This window comes from Pogoniulus pusillus, chromosome 22 (genome assembly GCF_015220805.1).
Source record: "Pogoniulus pusillus isolate bPogPus1 chromosome 22, bPogPus1.pri, whole genome shotgun sequence".
In the NCBI taxonomy this organism is placed as follows: Eukaryota; Metazoa; Chordata; class Aves; order Piciformes; family Lybiidae; genus Pogoniulus; species Pogoniulus pusillus.
In genome coordinates, this window is record NC_087285.1 from 18706454 (window position 1) to 18726575 (window position 20122).

Below are 20122 nucleotides of genomic sequence, written 5' to 3' on the forward strand. Positions count from 1 at the left end.
CCTCTGTGATCTGTGTTAGATAGGATTGTCCTGCTCTGGCAGGGGGGTTCGACTCAATCTCCTTGGGTCCCTTCCAAACCCTACCATCCAGTGATAAGTCCCTTTCTCCAAGCATTGCCCTCTTCTACAAATCTGTCCCTTTTCCTATCAGCATTTAATATGTCCTACATGGTATTTGTACTCTCCTCACAGTTGGCTACACCATGAATGATCTCATATTTGAGTGGCAAGAGAAAGGAGCTGTGCAAGTTGCTGATGGGCTGACACTGCCTCAGTTTATCCTCAAAGAAGAAAAAGACTTGAGATACTGCACAAAACACTACAACACAGGTCAGTGCTGCTTACCTTTGGCTGCTGGGTTCACCAAAGAGGAATTCAGGGTTGTGCATTTGTCAGAGTCTCTCCTTTTGTCAGATGGCACTCTGGTGGTACAGCCTTTGCCCTCCATGGCCAGGGATAACTTAGATATAAATGCACATAGATATGCTAAGAAGAAATACACAGATACAGCAAATGACAAGCTAATAGACACAAATGAGTGCAATCCTCTTGTGCCCTGTCCAAGGGTGTTTGGTCTGGACCTTCACTACAAACATACTTTATCTTTGATGCAAGGGAGCAGGTGAAATTTAAGTGACAGAGTGCTGAGAGCTTTCTGGTTGTACATTCATATCTCAAAGCTAGACAACAGCTGTTTTCTTCATCCTCTGGCAAGAGGTTCTGGGCAATGCCAGGAAAGTCCCCAGACAATAGCTGAAAGCAGGGTGCTGACTGTCTCTCATCGGGAATCTTCCCTGTATTTCCTTCTCAGGCAAGTTCACCTGTATAGAAGCTCGCTTCCACCTGGAGAGGCAGATGGGCTATTACTTGATCCAAATGTACATCCCCAGCCTCCTGATTGTCATTCTGTCCTGGATCTCCTTCTGGATCAATATGGATGCTGCACCTGCTCGCGTTGGCCTGGGGATCACCACAGTGCTCACCATGACCACGCAGAGCTCTGGTTCCCGAGCATCACTGCCCAAGGTAGGGAGCACACTTAGCTTCTAAAGAGGCAAAATGTGCATGCTCTGGGGACAGCACAAACCAGTTAGCACACAGATTCTCCTGCTCCTGCACACAAGAGGTGTCCTGCTGCAATTAACTCTTCTATTTGAAGCGTAAACAGAACAAACTTCAATCTCCTCCCACAAAGTTTTTAGCAGAGTTTCTCTGACTAGCAGCAAAACTTCCCCTAAGATTCAGCTCTCACCTCAAGATCCACCACAGATCCCAGGAGCTTTGCATCTTACAACCCCCTGCACTGTACATTCTAGCTTTTTATTCACTTGACCCTCATACTTTTATAACAGTACCAAAATGTCCCTGTTAGAAAGGGCTTCCAGTACCAGCAGACTGGATTGTCATAGAATCATCCAGGTTGGAAGAGAGGAAGGGCTTCCAATATCAGCAGACTGGATTATCATAGAATCAACCAGGTTGGAAGAGACCTCCAAGATCATCCAGTCCAACCTATCAAGGAAGATTACCATCTCCCTTGTACAGAAACCACCACAATCAATACCTGTAAAAATTCAAACCTGTGATTTACTACTAGTTAAAAGCCTAGAAGCAGTTTCAGTGGCCTGATAATTCATTCATGTTAAATTTGAGTACCCAAGAGCAGATATCAACCACATGGTGACTTGCTCAACTCCCTTCAGAGGTCTTGGGAGTTGCATGTGAAATAGCAAGAAGGCATTTGGATGACGAAGCTACCCCATCTAAGCCTGTCTCTCTGACTCCTAGGTGTCCTATGTGAAGGCCATAGACATCTGGATGGCTGTGTGTTTGCTGTTTGTGTTCTCTGCACTTCTAGAGTATGCTGCCGTCAACTTTGTGTCTCGGCAGCACAAAGAGCTGCTCAGGTTCAGAAGGAAGAGGAGGCACCATAAGGTAATACCCAGAGCATGAAGGGCACAGTTGGAATCTGTCCCAGCAGAGCATCCCTACACTGCCAACTGAACCGAGCCAGGGAAGCCCTCAGTACCTGGCCAGGTGTTAAGGAGGGTCACACACCACAAAGCAGAGCTACCACAATGAATTGTATCCCTTGTCACAGTCTGGTGGCTCCAGGAGTCAAGTAAGCTGGGTTTTGTTAGCTAACCAAGTGGTCTAAGTCAAGAGTTGTACTCAACAGAAGAATTTTCACACAGCAGTGTTGTGGGCTGAGTTCTCCCTCTTTAGAAGACACAGCGAGGGCTTGGGGGAGACAGGCAGGGAGGTGTGAGGGAGAACAGCATCCCCCAGCAAGACAGCCCGCATTAGCCTGGAGGTAAGTGACAAGTCCTTTGTCTCTGTCATCTCCCTGTTCAAAAGCATCTGCTTTTCAGACTGACTGCAAATTCCTCTTGGAAGGAAAGAGCAATGTGCTCAGCCTTAGCCTGGCTCCATGCTTACTCACCATCACTGACGCCAGCCTGCTCACACAGACATGCATCTCCTGAAGCCTGGACTCTGGCAGCTTTTGGGCTGAGATCACAGCAAAGATTCCACCTCACAGGATGCACTAGAAAGAATCCGAAAGGTGATTGTGGTCACAAAACCAAAGGCACTTTGAAGTTGTCTTTAATAAACAAGTAGAATCAGGTAGTTGACTTCAAACTTTCAGCACCAAGCTCGAGAGGCTACTCTCCAGCTAGCACTAGAGCCACTAAAAACCAACAATATATTTTCTGAGTTAAAAAAGAGGAAGATTTTTCATATGGGAATCTCAAAGGAAACCCTAGGAGACAACTAAGGCCTATCTAAAACATTCCTCATAGATATTTGTCTGTCCTCTGTTTTAAAGAGCTCTCCATGATCTCTCTTATCCATAGACCTCCCATTCCACTGCTCCACTGTCCCAGCCATTCAGTTTTTCCCAGGTTCTAAGCTGTCCTACAGCAGTTCACAGTGTGTGTGCCTAGAGAACTGCCACCATTGCAGGAGGCAGTGAGGGAAAAGGAGCAGGAATGTCTGTCTCTTGGTAGATTTGCCTCTTTGCTCCAGTTGTCCTATTTGCAGGATATGAGGTTTTTGTTCACTTGCCCCCAACCCAGTCAGGACCAGAGGTGAAAAGTGCTGGACAAACACAAGGCAAAAACAGCATCGGATGAGAACATCACACCCATCCATTTTGTCTGGCCAGAGCAGGGCCTTGCCATCTCAATACCAACTCTGCCAATCAGTTTTGGTTCAGAAGATGCTGGTGAAGCCAAAGTCACCCAGCACAGGTGCCACATAGTGGTTTTGTCTCACAGAATCACAGAAACATCCAGGTTGGAAAAACCGCTCAGCATCATCAAGTCCAACCTAGAACCCTACTCTACAAGATTCACCTTAAACCATATCATAGAATCAACCAGGTTGGAAAAGACCTCCAAGATCATCCAGTCCAACCTAGCATCCAGCCCTGTCCAATCAACTAGACCATGGCACTAAGTCTATCCCTGGCACTAAGCTATCCCTGAGCACCTTTAAACACATCTAGAGTGGGTGACTCCACCACCTCCCTGTGCAGCTCATTCCAGTCCCTGACCACTCTCTCCATGAAAAACTTTTTCCTAGTGTCAAATCTAAACCTCTTCAGCCTCAGTTTGAGGCCTTTCCTCCTTGTTCTGTCTCCAGTTACCTGACCAGCAGCAACCTCTCCACAACATCCCTTCAGGTAGCTTTAGACAGCAATGAGGTCTGCCCTCAGCCTCCTCTTTTTGAACTCACCATCCCCAGCTCCCTCAGTCACTCCTCATAAGATTTATTCTCTAGGCCCTTTCCCAGCTTTGTTACCCTCCTCTGGACTCCCATCATCTAAAATTCAGGCATCCTCTATCTGGATGCAGGCTGTTGCATGCAGATCACTCTGTTGACAAATAAGGAGTAAAAAACCACTAACACACAGCTGAGTTTCAGAGGTTCTTGCCAGAGCTGTTCCACTGAACACCAGGCTGCCACTGCAGTCCCTGCCCAATCTCACAGGGGTTTAATTGGAACAAAGCATAAACAAAAACACTTGCAAAAGCAAAAGGAATAAGGTTTGCAGGCTCATCAGAAAACTGGGAGCTGACTGCAAATGGATTAGTGCAGCTGCCAAAGAACCTAATTGCTCCATTCCAATGCCCTGACTTGTCTGGGTAGCTCTGCCTGGTTTAGGTATGGCATGCTGGGCTAAAATGGAGAGAGATTGTGCAGTGGTCCATACTGGTGGAGGTAGCTGGGGAGAGGACTGAGCTCATGCTCATGTTTGTTAGGTCTGTCCCTATCAAAACCAAGCAGTCATTCTTTACAGCTCGGTGTGCCATGCCCTGGCATGAAACACATCCAGACAAAGCTGTTCCTTACTTTCCTCAGAGCTGGATGTAAAGTGTTAGTTTATTCTCCTCAGTAAGATTCTGTCTTCCTCTGTAAGGCATAAAGACAAAAATCAATGAATACTGCTGCCAGGTTTCATCTCTCCCTTTCCATTTCTGAGCCATCTGTTACTTCCTTCCCTCAGAAAGAAAGGGGAGGATTAGACTAGAGATCCCAGTGCCTCAGTTTCCCCAACCAGTTCACTGCCCCCTCACAGAAGTGTTGTTAGGGCCCAAAAGGATTGTTGGGCATCAAGATGCCAAGCAGCAGCTACACACCAAGGTGACACAACCAGAGCAAGGAAGAACCTGCCAAAGGGCTGCAAAACCACAACTCTGAAAAGAATAAACCTCCTGCTAGGGCACACAACTCACCAGCTTGCTAACCCTCCTCTAATTAACCCCCAAAACAACAAAGGTTTGACTTTATTTGGGTTGTGTTGCTTTGCTCAGCTATGCCAGCGTGCTCTTGCTGCTGCTCTGCCTCAGCCTCCCAGCACAGACCTTCCATCCCATGCAGCTACCTGCTCAGCACAGGGCCATCCAGAAAAGACACTCTGCCAAGGAGAGAGGAAGGGGCAGCAGGGGCAGGTCAGGTAGGAAGGTTACAGGTGACAGGGCTGGGAGTTCCATGTTGGGGTACAGAGCGTGGGTCAGCCTCCGTAGCAGTTAATCAGTGGCACTGACCTTAGCATTCTTTAATCAGGTTTCTGAGCCTGCCTCTGCAACTCACTGGTTGCATTATTTTGGCCAGACTTGATCTTCCATATGATTACAGCCCCAAGTTCAACCACACAGGGCTTAGAGAAGAAAGGGCTCTAGGGAGACCTTATTGTTGACTTTCACTTCTTAAAGGAGGCTATAAGAAAGATGGGCACAGGCACTTCAGCAGGGCCAGTTGTGACAGGACAAGGCGGTTGTTTTAAGGTAAAAGAGGAAACTAAAAGATTTTTCACACTAAGGGTGGTGAAACCCTGCCTGTCCATCCTTGAAAACATCCCAGGTTGCTTGGACAGGGCTCTGAACAACCTGATGTAGTTGGAGATGTTCCTGCTCACTGCAGGGTGGTTGTACTAGGTGACTTCCAAAGGTTTCTTCCACCCTAAACCCCTCTTAAAGGACAAGGGGTGGTTGTCTTAAGCTAAAAGAGGAAGAGTGAGACTAAACAGAAGAAAAAGACTTTTTACACTAAGGATGATGAGTCTCTGCCTGTCCATCCTTGGAAACATCTCAGCTCAGGTTGAACAAGGCTCTGAACAACCTGATGTAGTTGGAGATGTTCCTGCTCACTGCAGGGTGGTTGTACTAGGTGACTTCCAAAGGTTCCTTCCACACCAAACCCATCCTAAGATTCTGTCAATCGATCTGAGAAGCTTGCAAAGCCTCCACCACCAAACAGCACCTGCCTTTAGCTGGGAAAGTAAACTCTATCTTTCTCAGTACCTAGAATCAGCACAAGCAGTCATGTCTTACCACCAACTTGTAGAAGGGCACTTCTGCTCCCCACCAGGAAGACAGCTTGCAGGGTGGAGCTGTAGGGCTCAGGGTCTCCCATGGGCAGATGAGCAGAGGGCTGGTTGCATGCTGCTGCAGAGGTCTTTTCCTGGACGGGTCTCGGCGCCTGCTCAGCCATGTAACTCCGTAGGAAATCTCACGCTGCAGCTTCACCTACGTGAGTTACATGGAGCCCACTCCTTCTGGGCAAGCTGATGCAGCACAGGCAAAGCAAAGAAGGTGCCGATAGGAGGGGGAGGGGAGGGAAAGGCAGAAGCAAAACAGGGGATGCAAATGGAAAAAAGAAGGCAGTGCCATGAACTCTCCGAGTGTGCCAAAGAGCCCAACGGGGTGGAAGTCAGTCCTGTTCTCCATGGGGTGCCTTGATCCCCTGATTTGCATCTGTACCTCACACAGCTGGCACCCTTCTATAAGGCTGTTCTCCCAAGAGCAGAGAGTTAGCCCAAAGGCGACGAGGTCGGGGCACAACAGAGGAACCTTTCCCTTGCAGAGCAGGCAGCTGGCAGCGGAGAGCCTTATAGCGAGGGTGCACTGTCTGTAGCTCATTTTAAGTAGAGCCCCATGCTGAATCTGTTCCAGGAGGACGAAGCTGGCGAAGGCAGGTTCAACTTCACCGCCTACGGGATGGGACCAGCCTGCCTACAAGCCAAGGACGGCATCTCCATCAAGGGTGCCAACAACAACAACACAGCCAACCCGGTGCCTCCGCCCTCCCGCTCCCCGGAGGAGATGCGGAAGCTCTTCATCCAACGGGCCAAGAAGATCGACAAGATCTCACGCATTGGCTTCCCCATGGCTTTCCTCATCTTCAACATCTTCTACTGGATCATCTACAAGATCGTCCGCAGAGAGGATGTGCACAACCAGTGAGGGAAGGCGAGCGGCTGGGAGGGAGCAGCCCTTCATCTATGTGCAATAGCAATGCAGCTATGCATGAATTTAAGAATGTGGCAATATCTACTAAAAACAAAAAAGGGAAGGGGGAGGGGGAGGGGGGGGCTGGGAGGGACTTTTAATTCCGTGAACTGAGGAGGAGTGGCACAGGGAGGAGAGAAGCAGCAGCTCTTGCTCCGGGGAGAACAGGGTTGGGGGTTAGTTTTACAGCGTAGGAAAGGTTTGGATTGCTCCAGCTGCAATCCAAGCGGTGTAATATATTAATATCTACTCATGCTTAATTATAATGCAAAAGGAAAACAATCAAAAAAGAAACACACACACACACACCCCCTCCCCCCCAAACAATCTTATTTTTTTTAAGCTTATTAACAGCTTAGACTCTCAAATCACTGGAATGATTCATGATTCCATGTGCAAAAACTGACTGCAATTATGCTTTATCTGACTTTTGCTCTAGAAAGGCCATACCAGTCAAGCACTTGGGAGGGGAGGGGATAAAAAGCCCCAAGAAAAGGTTAAGAAAAGGCAAGAAAATCATTCTATGCTTCTCTAGCTTTATGCACTTTGAAAATGGATAGAGAGGGAAGCTGAAGAAAGAGGCTCTGGGTTGTTGCTTATGTTATATATTGACTTTCTCTAGTCACGGGTTTGCCGAGCAGACACTCTGTGACTTTTGGATAGAGGAAAGCAAATGCATTCCCTTCGCTCATCCCCATCAGAGAGCATCCAATCAGAAACCCGATAAGGACATCAGGGCCTTCATCAGCAATCACAGGTACCTTCTGTCCTTTTAAACGACCTGGCAGGATTTCAGGCCCAGGAGTCAGAAAAGCTAGTCAGAACACTGGAAGTGATGAAAGAGTTTATGAAAGAGGTTTTGTTTTGTTTTCTCCCCTCCCCACCCACCCCCCCCTCCTTTCTCCTCTGTTTGTTTCCAGTGAGGGGGTGGAAGTGTTGGAGGAGTTAGAGCAGAAATTTCTATTTCAAAAGTAGAGAGAAGAGGCATCTTTGATGCCTTGTTGTGACAGCAATATTGTCAGTGAGGGGTGGGGAGGGGGGGGAAGGTGTGTACAGAGAGAGCAGCTTTTATTTTCAGACATTTCATAGCACTAATATTAAGAGTGAAGCTGGGCCAAGAGGCCCAAAGCTCTATTTTTGTATCTATTTTGGTGCTGCATTTAGCTTTAACATGGATAGGAAGATAGGAGGGGCTGCTTTGCCTCTCCCTGCTGCCCAGCAGAGTCCTGGGAGAGGCTGGCACGGTTTACCGAGAAAGGGGAAGGGTGGGAGGGAGGTGGGAATGGATGGACAAAGGAATTTCCCTTTGGCCAAGAGGTAGCACAGGTTGGTGTTGGAGGTGGGGAGGGATGCACCCAAACACCTGCAGGGTGTTGTTTGAAAGCCTGGTATAGGCAAGTCAAGGGTTTAGATGCCCAACTTGCTTCTCTAGGACCCTGGGCACAAACCAGGCTGCAGCACCCTGATGTTTTAGTCATGTTCATTTGCACTTTAACAAGGGAGTATGAAGGAGGAGACAATCAGTCTGCACTGAAGCACTTGGGGTTTGGTCTGGGTTAGGCACTGAACAAAGACAGAGAGACAAGGGGCACCTAAGAGGTGCTTCTACTTTCCTTTCTCTTCCCCATCTTCTGCTGAAGACCAAACCACAGCTGACCTGGGCTGCAGACTAGATGCTTGCTCTGGGAGCGGAGATTCCTGCTTACAGAAGCTGCATCCTCTACAGCAGCTGACACAGCTCAGAGCAATGTGCCCTCCAGCACTGTCAGGTCCAGTCTGGCTCAGGGCAGCAGCGTCCAAGCCTGAAACAGGAGGCAGGAGTCTAAGGTGAGCCATGGGTGTCCCAACTAGTACAGCTCTGAGAGAAGGTAGAAGAGCACAGAGAACTGTGAGCTAAACTAGCACAGGGTTGGTGCCAAGAGAAAACAATCAGGGCTCTCTAGGACTAAGTAGACAGACACCATCTTGGAGGCTGCCAGCTGAGCACCTTTCACCAGCACTACATACACTTTATTTATAGGGGGGGAAAGGGGAGAGAAGGAGAAAAGGAAAAGAAGGAGAAAGTGATAATAAATTCCCCTATCAAACCACAGTAGAGAAGGTAATACAAAAACTACAAGGAACAAAACAGAAAAGGGAGAGAGAAAAAGAGCCCTGATGGTCACTGTGTGGACTAGAGCAAAGAGCAGAATTTCCTAACGTTTTGGCAGAGGCCACCTAGCTCCGAGCCCTGAGGCACTGCTGAGGCACGCCAGAGTCATGCAACATCAGTGTGAAGCAGTACATCTCTCCCACCCCTTCTCCTCCTCCTTTTGCCCTCCCTTCTATCGGAGCAGCACAAAACCTGTGGGCCGAGGGAGGCTTCGTCCCTCCCCTGGCGGACAGTGTTTCCCCAGGCAGGGAGATCTCAAGCTGTGGAGGCAGAGGCGGGCTGGGGTTTATTTTTGATGCTAGGACAACTTTCTGAGCCTTGGCTGGTGCCCAAGTCTGCTGCTGGCTCTGCTTTTGCTTGCTGAATTATTGAACCCTCCCTGCACGCACCAGGGCCGGCCGTGCCAACTGCGGCTTGTGCAATTGCTCTAAACGGCTCGTCCTTGTCTGAGATGAAAGAGCAAATCCAGGGAATTCCCCTCCCTGCCCGGCAGCAGGGTTTGGCAGCCCACGCACCGCAGAGCGGCTGCGAATCGCTGTCATCTGGGCAAAAAGGATGTTTGTCCTGCCTCGATGCCCAGACCTTGCACTTCAGAGTCAGGCAATTGGGTTGTGGTTCAGCTTCTCAGTCTCTCCGGGCTACCTGGGATGGCTTTGCTGGCACTCAGCCAGCTGCGGATTTCCTTACCGGCTGGAGCAGCTCTAAGGAGTTGCCCGCGGGTTGTTAACAAATCCTGTGCATCATTCTCCCCAGCCAAGTGAGTTTTGATCCTACATTCCAAGGGCAAGACTAGAGGAGGGAGAAGGAATACCTTCCTACCTCGCTTCACTCTGTTCCAGCTTAGAGAAGAGCCTTGAGATCAAAGAGGAGTCTCGTGTTCATCCTAGACCTATTGCTCAGAGATGCAGATAAGCTCACAATTATTGCTTCCCTTGAGCTGCAGTGTCACTTCTTGGCACCAGGCAAGGCAAATCAAAGACTAGAAGTCATCACAAAGATGTGTTTTCTACTTACACAGAAAGACTTTAGCTAGAGGAGGTCACAGGGCTTCAGAGACCCAAATAAAATCACATACTTACCAACCTGTCTTTGCATCCAGTTTGACTCTGCCAACTAGTAGGCACGTTGATGCTCACCATAAGCAGCATTATTTTCTCTTCATTAAACAGCCAGATTCCATTTGGGCTATTTTCCACTCCCAGGGTTGCCAGCCCAGTGACAATGAGCAGCACTCACATCCCAACATGAAACATGCTGGAGTCTTGGCAAAGGTCTGATGGTGCTGGGAGAGCTGTCCCACAGCCATCCTGCCAGCCCATCATGTAAGCAAGACTTTTAGGCTGTCCTAGGAGCCCCTGGCAAGTCTGTGCTGTTAAAAAAATAGCAAACCTTTTTCTCCACCTGTGCTAGGCTGAGTTTAGTCTCTGTGTTGCAACAGAGCTTGCTTTGATAGCCTATCTCATCTTCAAAGTAGGCTGCTTCCACAGTGCCAGCAATTACATTTATTAGGCAGGATGTACAAGATTTGATATTGCAGGGTGGCTTCCAGGCATACTGATGGAATTTAACTCAGCCATTGTTCACCCTTGTTAAGAACAAGGCTCGGAAGCAGAACCTCTGAATAAAAGAGACAGCAGCTGGTGTGGCTGTGAAGAGAGAAAACAGGATCCTAATTCACTTAGACTCTTGATTCCATACAATATCATTTCCAGATGCTGCTAGAAATGTATACCTCAAGAGCAGGGATTATTTTTCCTTGTAGAGAAATGCAGCTGTGGAAAAGAAGTAGTAGGATAAATTTGGTCCAGCAGGTGAGTTTTTCCTCACATGAATTCCTGATTAAGTTGACTTTCTATCTAGGATTCCAGTACCATGGAAATCTGGGAGAGGTGCTGAAGAGCATCCAGGATAGACCAGTAAGCACATGGTCTGCTACAGATTGCAAGGCTTAGCCTTGACCCTGGCAAAGCACCAGTTTGGCTTTAAACACACAGGCAAGGTCATTCACTTCACGTGGCTGATAGTGCCCTCATTCCTCTTGACCTGGAAGCCTTTGTGGGTCAGGGCTGGAGACTGGTTCAGGCACTTAGTGCCACGGTCTAGTTGACTGGACAGGGCTGGGTGATAGGTTGGACTGGATGAGCTTGGAGTTCTTTTCCAATCTGGTTGAGTCTATGATTTTGTTTCCAAAAGCATCAATTTCAAATGCAGAGTAGTTTCCTATCCTGAAGAGAATCTTTTTGCCACTTTCCCTGATTTTTCTGGAAGGTTTTTCTTCTTTTGCCTTCTCTGAAGATGTCTAAATTTTGAGGCAAATCCAACACAAGATCTTTGTTTCTTAATGCTGGTGTAAAAGAGAAGTATTGCTAATATATAGAGAAAGGCACACAGCAAAGGGAGAGAAGAGGCTATTCTGAATAGCACCATATTTTTCAGACTTCCTACAATCATATTTTAGTCCTGTGCTACTATTCCTAAACCAGTTACAGTTCTTGGCCCTCCACTAAAGGAACAACTTCTGCCAATAGCTCATTCCTTGTTCGAATGACCTTACACAAGTCTTTGCTCAAGTAGGTCTCATATTCCTGTGTCCATCTCCTTCCTTTCACCACCTGAACTTTCATTTCTTATGAGGCAAAGCTCCTCAGCTGTGCAACCTTTGAAAGGCCTGGCATCAATAGGTGTCCTGGGAAATAAAGGACAAAACGTGTCAATAAAACCATTCCTTTCAAGAGAGTAGGCTTACAGAGCTACCAGGGACTTGCCCTCACAGCAAATTATGCATGAAAAGGACTCCTGGGGAATGCAAGTGTGGCCAACAAGGTCTTTTTTATGGTTATGCTGTGTGTGGAAGCAAAGCAGCCTAACTCAGAAAGCAATTTGTTTTTATATTACCTCTGTAGTGCTCCATGTTTAGCAATGATCCAGTTGCAGAGCAGCTGTTTATTGGGAATCAAGCTCTCCTATTCCAAGCCTCCTTCTCCTGTGGTGTATAGCAGAAAGCCTGTCATGGGTTGAGGAAAAAGAAGCTGTTGTGAACCAGGCAACGTGTAAGATGTTGCACAAGGCAAGATGCTGAGAGATGCTTCAGGCTCTGTCAGCAGCTGCTGGGGAGAGGCTGGTGCTAGGTGACTCATCTCCTCTGAGAAGCCTTGGGATAAGGAGCCTGTGGGGAATGCCCTCAAGTGATCCCACACTGAGGTAACACTGAAGTGCAGAGCCTGGACCAGAGATACTGGAGTTAGTTTGGTAATGGGAAGCACAGGCCAAGCCTGTTGCTGAGGAATTCTAAGCTCTGATCTCCCCTGAAGCAGGGGTCCTAACTTTCTTAGTTGTAAGGTCTGCAGTTTTCCTGGTTCATTTCTACCCTGCCTCACCCTATCACGTTGTCCCAAGCATTGTGCTGCCAGCAGAGGACCAAGTACTGTAGAATAGTGAAGGACTCAAACCACATAGCAGCCTGTGAAGAGAGGAATCGTTTCCACACCTAACAGGGGAAATTGCTGGCTAATTGCTCGCCAAATGAGGCTCCTGGCACAGACTGAAAGGGGAAACACAGACACTAGGAGATGCTTGTTTACATGCTACCTCACAGAGTCTTCTCTCCTGGCATTCGAGGCAGATGTTGCTACAGACACGATGCAAGAATCAAAGCTGACAGCAGGAACTAAGATTGTGTTATGGAATGGTGACCATCAGCTCCAGCAAACCTGAACTGCACTCCTCATGCACTTCACTAGGAGGCTTCTGAGGAGACGTTGTAAGGGAGTCTTGTAGTGACATTCCCAGGTCTGTTCCAAGGGGAGTGCTGAAGCCCATCCTGAGGTAGGGCTAGCCCCCAGCAGTCATGGGTTGGTTAGCCAAGGACTGACCCAAGCCACACACAGGGACAGTGCATGCACTGGGAACAGATTCAGCACAGGGAGATGTTGCCACGTTGAGGGAAGTCAGGGACCATTTCATTTTGGCTTAATCCCATCTACACTCAAAGCGTCACTGCTAGGGCTTGCATGCTGTGCTTAGTGGCAGTTGCTACTCTAACCAACAGCAAGAAGCCAGCCAAAAAACCAAAAGCACAAGAGAGAGGGACCTCAGCAGCTTCCCAACAGCAGTAGTCCTCACAAAAGAGGATACTAAGCCCTACTACCTGTTCCCAGTCTGAGGTTCCAGTATGTCAGCGCTTCCAGTATAAAGCCATCCATCTTTCACTGAGCATAGCATAATCCCCACCATAAGCAAGCCACCTGGGTGGTTTGCAACTATCTTTCAGTTATAAATTTGCCCTTTGAATGCCTAAGTGTAGCTTAAGTCAAACAAGGACATCCTCTTCTCCATCCAGGGAGCTTGGCTGAGCCTGCTTGGCACATGAGGTGCCATCAGTAGCTACGTGCTCCAGCTTAGAGCTCATTGCCACGGCAGGTGAGTCAAGCTCAGCATAAGCAGGGACAGGTAGCAGTGGTCTGGAGCTGCCAGGTCTGAGTGGCTCAGAGCTCACAAGCAGCTTCTGCTACTGAAGATTTTAGGAAGCTGGGCCCAGGGTTACCAGTACTATAGCAAAACAAAAATCACCTTCCCCAATGGGTCTGTGGGAGGAGGCATGTGCCTTACTTTAGCACGTTGGCGATATCGAGTCATTGGTCACAAAAACACTAACTAAGCCTTAGGCAGTGGACCAGCTCAGCCAGCTGGCCAGGCTTGAGCACACCATAGAATGAGCACTAAATTACAGGTCCAGGTTCAAGCCTGAATCAACCTCATAATGAAGGCAGCCTCACAGCTGGAATTGTAGTGGAAGCCTGATTGCAGTGTTGCTGAAATCAGCATTGCCCTACCCTAGCCCTGCAGAGACCCACAGGCCATGACTTCCAACAGCAGCACTGGGGCTTTGGCTTCAGTGTAACCCCAAACACTGACCTTCAGTGAACTAAAGCTATGCAATATTGAACAGATTGTGCCAAGAGTGGTGCCTTAGCCACCTCTCCTGGATATGCACTTGCATGTTGTTTAAAATAGCCTCATCACAGTTGCTTGTGATGGGCTGAAGAGCCAGCACGTGAACCTTGAGGAGCAGGGACAGCTCTGCAGCTTGTGATGGGCCACAGATGGACAAAACTGTTGTGCCTGTAGCTTCTAAGCCAGCTCTGCTCCAGTGTTAGAAGAAAGAGTCCTAAAGTTCTGCTCACTACCCAGGAGCAGAGCAAAGGCAGGGATCAGAGAGGAAAGGAGTAGACAGCATCATGTAGGGTACGGGAGTTTGCAGTACTTCTCCTTGTAGTAAGTGCAGTCAGAATTGTAATCTCAGTTCACGTGGTGCTCCTGGGAGCTGAGCCTTTAAATGCTTGTGCTTGTTCTTTGAGAGGTTGGAAAGAGAATTCATGAGGCCTCACTTCTAAAGCATGAGCAATGCCTGGCAGAGCATGGGCACTGTGACCTCTCAGAACAATGCTCAAGAAAACAGCAAATAAAGGGAGTAGAGAAGGAGCAGCCTCTGTAACATAACTGCTGGAAATGCATCTTGCTGATCAACTGCATGCTAAGGTAGGGGACACTGAGACATTCTTCACAGGTAGGAGCATAGCAAACAGGCCTGGCAAGTCCTTGATCAAATGTATGCCTCAACTTGCCATCAGTCCCACTTTAGAAGCGAGAAAAGCCTAACCACTGAAACTCCACCACTGCTGAATCAGGCTATTGTTACATCCTTTCCTTACCATCTGTAGTAACTGGTCAGTGCTACGGGTCACAGCAGCAGAGCTCAGCACTGCAACAAGTGATCAGCTAGAGGCTGACCCAAGCAAATCTTAGCAGAAAGGTGGACAAGTTCCTTCACATTATGCTTGCCTAAGCTGGGGAAACAATTGAACAAAAGCTTTGAAACACTCTGCTTTGACTTTGCCTGCACTGTATTTGTACTGTTCCTTGTCTCCCCTCTTCCCAAAGCTGTTTCAGTCCAGAACACTTGCATTCTCCCAATTCCAGATCAGAAATAACCAGAGAAAATAAGCTCAGCAACAGCACAGACCAAGCTGGCAAATCCCTAAATTAACCTTCTCGAAGCGGAGAACTCTAAGAGCAGCACCTCCCCTCCGAGGCTGATGCTCCTCTTCAGCACCGAAGAGGGTTACTAAACGTGACAGGGCATTTCAAAACCACGATTGATACATTTCCCTCCTTAAATCAGGCCAAGTCAGCAGGTTAACCTAGGGATCTGCCAGCTTTGGGAGTGCCCTAACTGGAAATGTTGGGAAATAAACATTAAGGTGACGTTATGGGGGAATCTGAGGACAGGTCTGTCAATCCACCTTCCCCTCACCGGGAAGAGCAGTCAGTTGTGCTTGAACTCTGGCTGTGAGCTCCATCTTGCTGCTCACTGCAACGTCAGGGCATCTCACTGCAGAGTCAGTGCTGCACTCCCTGTGACCGGCACAGCAGGTCAGGAGACACTGGCTGACTCCAGAGGTGCACAAGGTGACAGAAATGAAGGCACAAAGGCCAAGAGACTTAACCTGCCACATGCAGTTGGATTTCATCATCCTGAAAATCATACTGCCTAGAGCACCTCAAGCTTACTACAAAATGGAACTCATACACAAAAGGCTAAGTAGGTGTGGTTCCCAAGTCTGGCCATTACACACTGACAGCACTCAGCATGGCCAGAGCTCAACTCTGCTTTCATGGACTTAGCAAGCTGCAGGAAGAGAGACAGTTTCAAAAGAACTGAAGGAGAAGGCAACTGTGCTAAAAGACATTCCACGAGCACCTGGGATACAGTAGAACTTCAGTGAATTCATAACTACAGAGAGATGTAAAGGATGAAGTAACACACTAAGGGACTCACACGAAAACGGCCTGACCTGCAGAGGTCACAGTGCATTTCATCACCCATTACCATCCCTGCAGCATCACCACTCTGGAAGCAGGCTTGGAAGCCTGAAGAGGCACAAGCCTGTCTCAAGCAGCTGGTTTGTAACCACCCACTCTCTCAAGCAGCAGCCACAAGCAGGCAGAGTATCATTGTGGACAGTGCCATTTCAGGGACTGTGTTGTCTACTCACATTCCACCGCAGTGTAGAACATCTCATGCTTATTAAAACTGAGAAGTAATGAACAACTTCAGTGATATTAAATGAAAAAGGAAGGGAAGAGCCAGGATTTTCTCCCTTCCAACTCTAAACGCACACCCATTTACTTTGTTTTGTAAATTAATTTATCTTTGAGAAGAAAAAGATACTGCAGCCATCACCCTTCAGGGCAACTATTGCACATTTGGGTTTGGAGAGGAGATACAAACACACACAGCAGGAACACGTTCTGATTGGAAACATAACAGAAGGAATAGAAACAGAAACACTTCAGCACCCGGAGTGTTCTCTTCGTGTCCTTGATGAACACTGTTTTCCCCAGGTATTCATTTCACTGGTCAAACTCCAAGAAAATCTGGTTATCTAGGAAGAAAACCTCCCAGGATCTTTTAAAGAAGCCTATTTAGTGGCATTGTTTTATCCTATGCTCTGTATCTCTCTCATCTGTAAGCCTATTTATGAAGAATATGTTTGTTTCCAAAGCCTGAGTTATTAAAGCTCATTTGTTCCAAACTACAACAGAGCCTTGATGCTGTTGATGCAAGTGACAGCCAAGGGCTCTGACACACAAGCTTGGCTGTAAGAGGTTTCCAGCTGCCCATCCCTCTGCCAGCAGCCACTGTTCCCAAGAAAGGACAGCGCCAACCACCCTCCACCCTCCGGTGGAGCTCAGGGTAAAACCAGGAGGTTTGTCAACACAGACCCTCCTGTAAAGGAGCAGGACAGACGACTGAGGACAACACCCTCTTGGGTGCACATCCATCCCTCAGAGCTCACTGCTCGATGCTCTTTTTGTAAATACTAAATCCTGATTTGAACCACTTCTGCACTCTTTGTGTGTGTGCTTGATAAAAGTTAAATCCATCAGGATGCAGGTATTTTCCCAAGCTTGTTCATAGCCAGGAGTAGGACAGGAAACAAGGCCAGAGTGGCTTTATTTTCACTCTTGGGTCTTACTGAGACTTCAGAAGGAAGCAGCAGCCTTAAAACCGCCCCAGTTTAATCAGCTCTTTTAAGGATAGAGAGACAGCTGCTAGGAGGACATAACTCATCTTCCTGTAACTTCAAATAAGCTGTGTTCAGTTTTGGGCTGCCCAGTTGAAGAGGGACAGGGATCTGCTGGAAAAGGTCCAGCAGAGGGCTACAAGGATGACTAGGGGACAGGAGGGCATGGCTTATGAGGAGAGGCTAAGGCACCTGGGGCTTTTTAATCTGGAGAAGAGAGGGGATTTGATAAAAGTTTATAAGTATCTGAAGGCTGGCCAGGAGCAGGGGACAGGCTCTGCTCACTTGCTGCCTGGGATAGGACAAGGAGGAATGGGTGTAAGTTGCAGCAAAAGAGTTTCCGCCTCAACACAAGGGGGAACTTCTTTACTGGAAGGGTCCCAGAGCACTGGCACAGGGTCCACAGAGAGGTCGTGAAGTCTCCTTCACTGGAGACTTTCAAGGCCTGTCTGGATGTGTTCCTGTGTGATCTGTGTTAGATGGTATTGTCCTGCTCTGGCAAGGGGGTTGGACTCAGTGATCTCTTTGGGTCCCTTCCAACGTCCAACATCCTGTGAGCCTATGATTCTTTAAAACAGGCATTAAAATAGTTCATATTCAGCTGTTTTAACATTCTCCTTGAAAGGTAAATACCAGTATCTCACAGGACATAATCAGAAATTATTCACAGAGTAAGAGTTAATCACTGAGAGTTAAGGTAGAAAGAAGGAAAAGAGATGTGGGCAACTCAAGTGCTCTCTGAGTACCTCTGCTGGCTCACTAACACACATCTGGAAAACACAAAAGGCAACGCTTATTTTCTTGGAGGGGAGAGCAGCATGATCAGAGGAAGGAGTAGAGAAACACAGAACATAAAGCACTTTCCTGCTGGAAAAGTTCAAGCCACCAAATTCTTCAAAAAGAATAAGCCAATTTAATCACTAAGCACTTCAGTGTCTCTTCTCCCTGCCCACCCTAAAGAAGAACCTCCCTATCTTATCTGTGTGTGAATTTACTAGGCATATATAACTGCAGACACCAAGTTGGTATGGCCTTACACTCCCATTTAAAGGATCATTGTTGTTGTGTGGGTCAGAGTGCAATGCAACTGTTTCTTTCCAAGCAGCATTTTCAAACCACCACGCTGGAATAAACCTGTAACTTCTACAATTTGCATGACCACACCAAAAAGCAGTGGCAGATTATTATTATTTAATCCTTTTTTTTTTTGGGGGGGGGGCTTGTAAAAAAGAAAATTAAAACCATTTAAAGCAGAAGTTCTACTTCAGCAGTTTGAAGATGGAATGTACAAAGTTTCTGCTGTTAGATGTATATAAACTATATTTATTGAATCATACATTCATGCTGATTCCAATAAAACAAAAAAGGAGATTTTTTTTCTGAACCCCTCTCTGTGGATTTTTAATGTCAGAGGTTCCAGGCTGCCGCTCATGCTCCTGGGTGTGTTTGTGCTAACCTAACAATTCATGACGGTAAGGGAAGAAAAAATGTTTTGCTGTTAAGCTTTTTATTCTGGGAAAGGAAAAAAAAAGTCTCCTGCATGTGTGACCTCCTGAGCTCCACCCCGCAAAGGAATTCCTACAACAGCAGCAGATCAGCCACAGCGTTCAGCCTCCTCTTTGTTTCAGATTCCTGTGAGGCTAAGCACAGTTGCTAACACACTGGTAGCCTCCCTGTCCCAGGACTCCAGATCAAATCCAAGCAGCAGAAGCAAGTTTTCCACAGGAGGAACGTTATCACCTCTCTCTAGTCTCCATAAAACACCTCTTAAGCTTCTCTGGTCTTTCACACAGCAACGACAGTTGTGTGTTGTTTGTATAATATGATGGATTTTGACGTCAGGCACAGATGAAGAGCAGTAAAAGCATCACTCCATAAAGCCAAACTATGCCTTAAATTCACATGCATGTTCAAACAGGTTCTGGCAGGGTGCTCAGTCATTTGGGCTTAGGGTCTACATGAAGAGAAGGGGGAAAACACCACACCCCAGGGTTTTCATGTACCCTTTAGCAAGCTAGGATATGGTGTTATTTAAACATGGTCCCAAAATTCTTTGGTAGGTGAACTGACCTTGGTGCAGCCACCCAAAATGACATTTCAGAATGTTAAAGGACTGCCACTCACGTTAAATCTCAAAGATGGACAAGATAAAGTATTCTTCCTTCCAGAGTCTGTTGCTTTGTCATGTTTGAAATATCATCAGTGGAACAGCAGATCCCACTTGGCTTAGCAAGTGGCATTTTGTAACAGAAAAAAAACCAGAAGGGCAACATCTTGCCCTTCGAATGTGTTCTGAGAACTCAGCCTTGCTCTCAAACTGCTGTCTTCAAGGAATTACAGACTGAAAGCACTTTGTTTCATGTCTCACAACCAGATAAGCTGTTAAACTCCCTTGCCCCATATAACCATACAACTTTCTAACCAGATTAGCAAGACCTTCGGAGAGCAGTTTTTCAAGTTACCTACCAGCCAGGGTAAGAACAATGCTGCTGGAAAATGAAATCATCACTGAGATAATTACTTCCTGCTAAGGCATGCACAACTTGGGGAAGCTGCTTTGTGTCATGTGCTCCTAGCCCCAGGCAGTGTGTAAAGAAAGAGAAACAATTTAGCAACACAAGCCACACTTTGTTCCAAATCTACGTCCCTCAGAGATGCAGCAGCTGCAGAGATAAAACTCATTTTTCATACCTGCACCCAGAACCTCCCTCTTCACGAAGGAAAGCTGCCAGGTCTGAAGGACATTCTTTTGATGTGACACTGGTAAAGAATGCTTCACATTTAAATTCAGAGCTTGCTTTTACCACCCAGCTTCAGTTTCCTGCTCCAGGAGGAAATCCGCTCTCCAAAGCCCTGCTTCTGGTGGAAGAGGCAAGTGTGGCTGAGGTACGCCCAGGACCACCAGAGCTTTGCCTCCAAGTTATTAAAAAAAAAACAAAACACAACCCACACCAAAAATCCCAAACCAAAAATCAAACAAAAAGCCCCACACATCAACCAAAAAGAACCTTTAAAGAGGGCCCAGCAGAGCCCTATCCAAATCCTCAACTGCAGCACACACACCTGCAGCCCAGAAGACACAATTT

General features: G+C 47.4%; 1 protein-coding gene and 1 long non-coding RNA gene across 4 annotated transcripts in view; one reads left to right on the plus strand and one right to left on the minus strand.

The window, feature by feature from the left end:
• Positions 1-6828, plus strand: part of GLRA1 (glycine receptor alpha 1) — a 45029-nt gene extending 38201 nt beyond the window's left edge. Inside the window, exons 6-9 of one of the 2 annotated variants that reach the window (XM_064161315.1) lie at positions 193-330; positions 812-1026; positions 1789-1935; positions 6438-6828. In XM_064161315.1, coding sequence (XP_064017385.1) covers positions 193-330; positions 812-1026; positions 1789-1935; positions 6438-6752 — 815 coding nt within the window. In that variant the 3' untranslated portion in view covers positions 6753-6828. The remainder of the gene's footprint in view (positions 1-192; positions 331-811; positions 1027-1788; positions 1936-6437) is intronic. The other variant, XM_064161316.1, reaches the window with a different exon arrangement.
• Positions 6829-8221: 1393 nt separating this feature from the next.
• On the minus strand, positions 8222-11948 carry LOC135185346 (uncharacterized). Of its 2 annotated transcripts, XR_010306463.1 has the most exons (3): positions 11845-11948; positions 11499-11635; positions 8222-8599 (listed from the first exon to the last, which is right to left on the minus strand). It is a non-coding gene; the product is annotated as an uncharacterized LOC135185346 (long non-coding RNA). The 2 variants fall into 2 exon arrangements; XR_010306462.1 differs by lacking the exon at positions 8222-8599 and having other exon boundaries at positions 11361-11635.
• Between the last annotated feature and the right edge of the window lie 8174 nt (positions 11949-20122).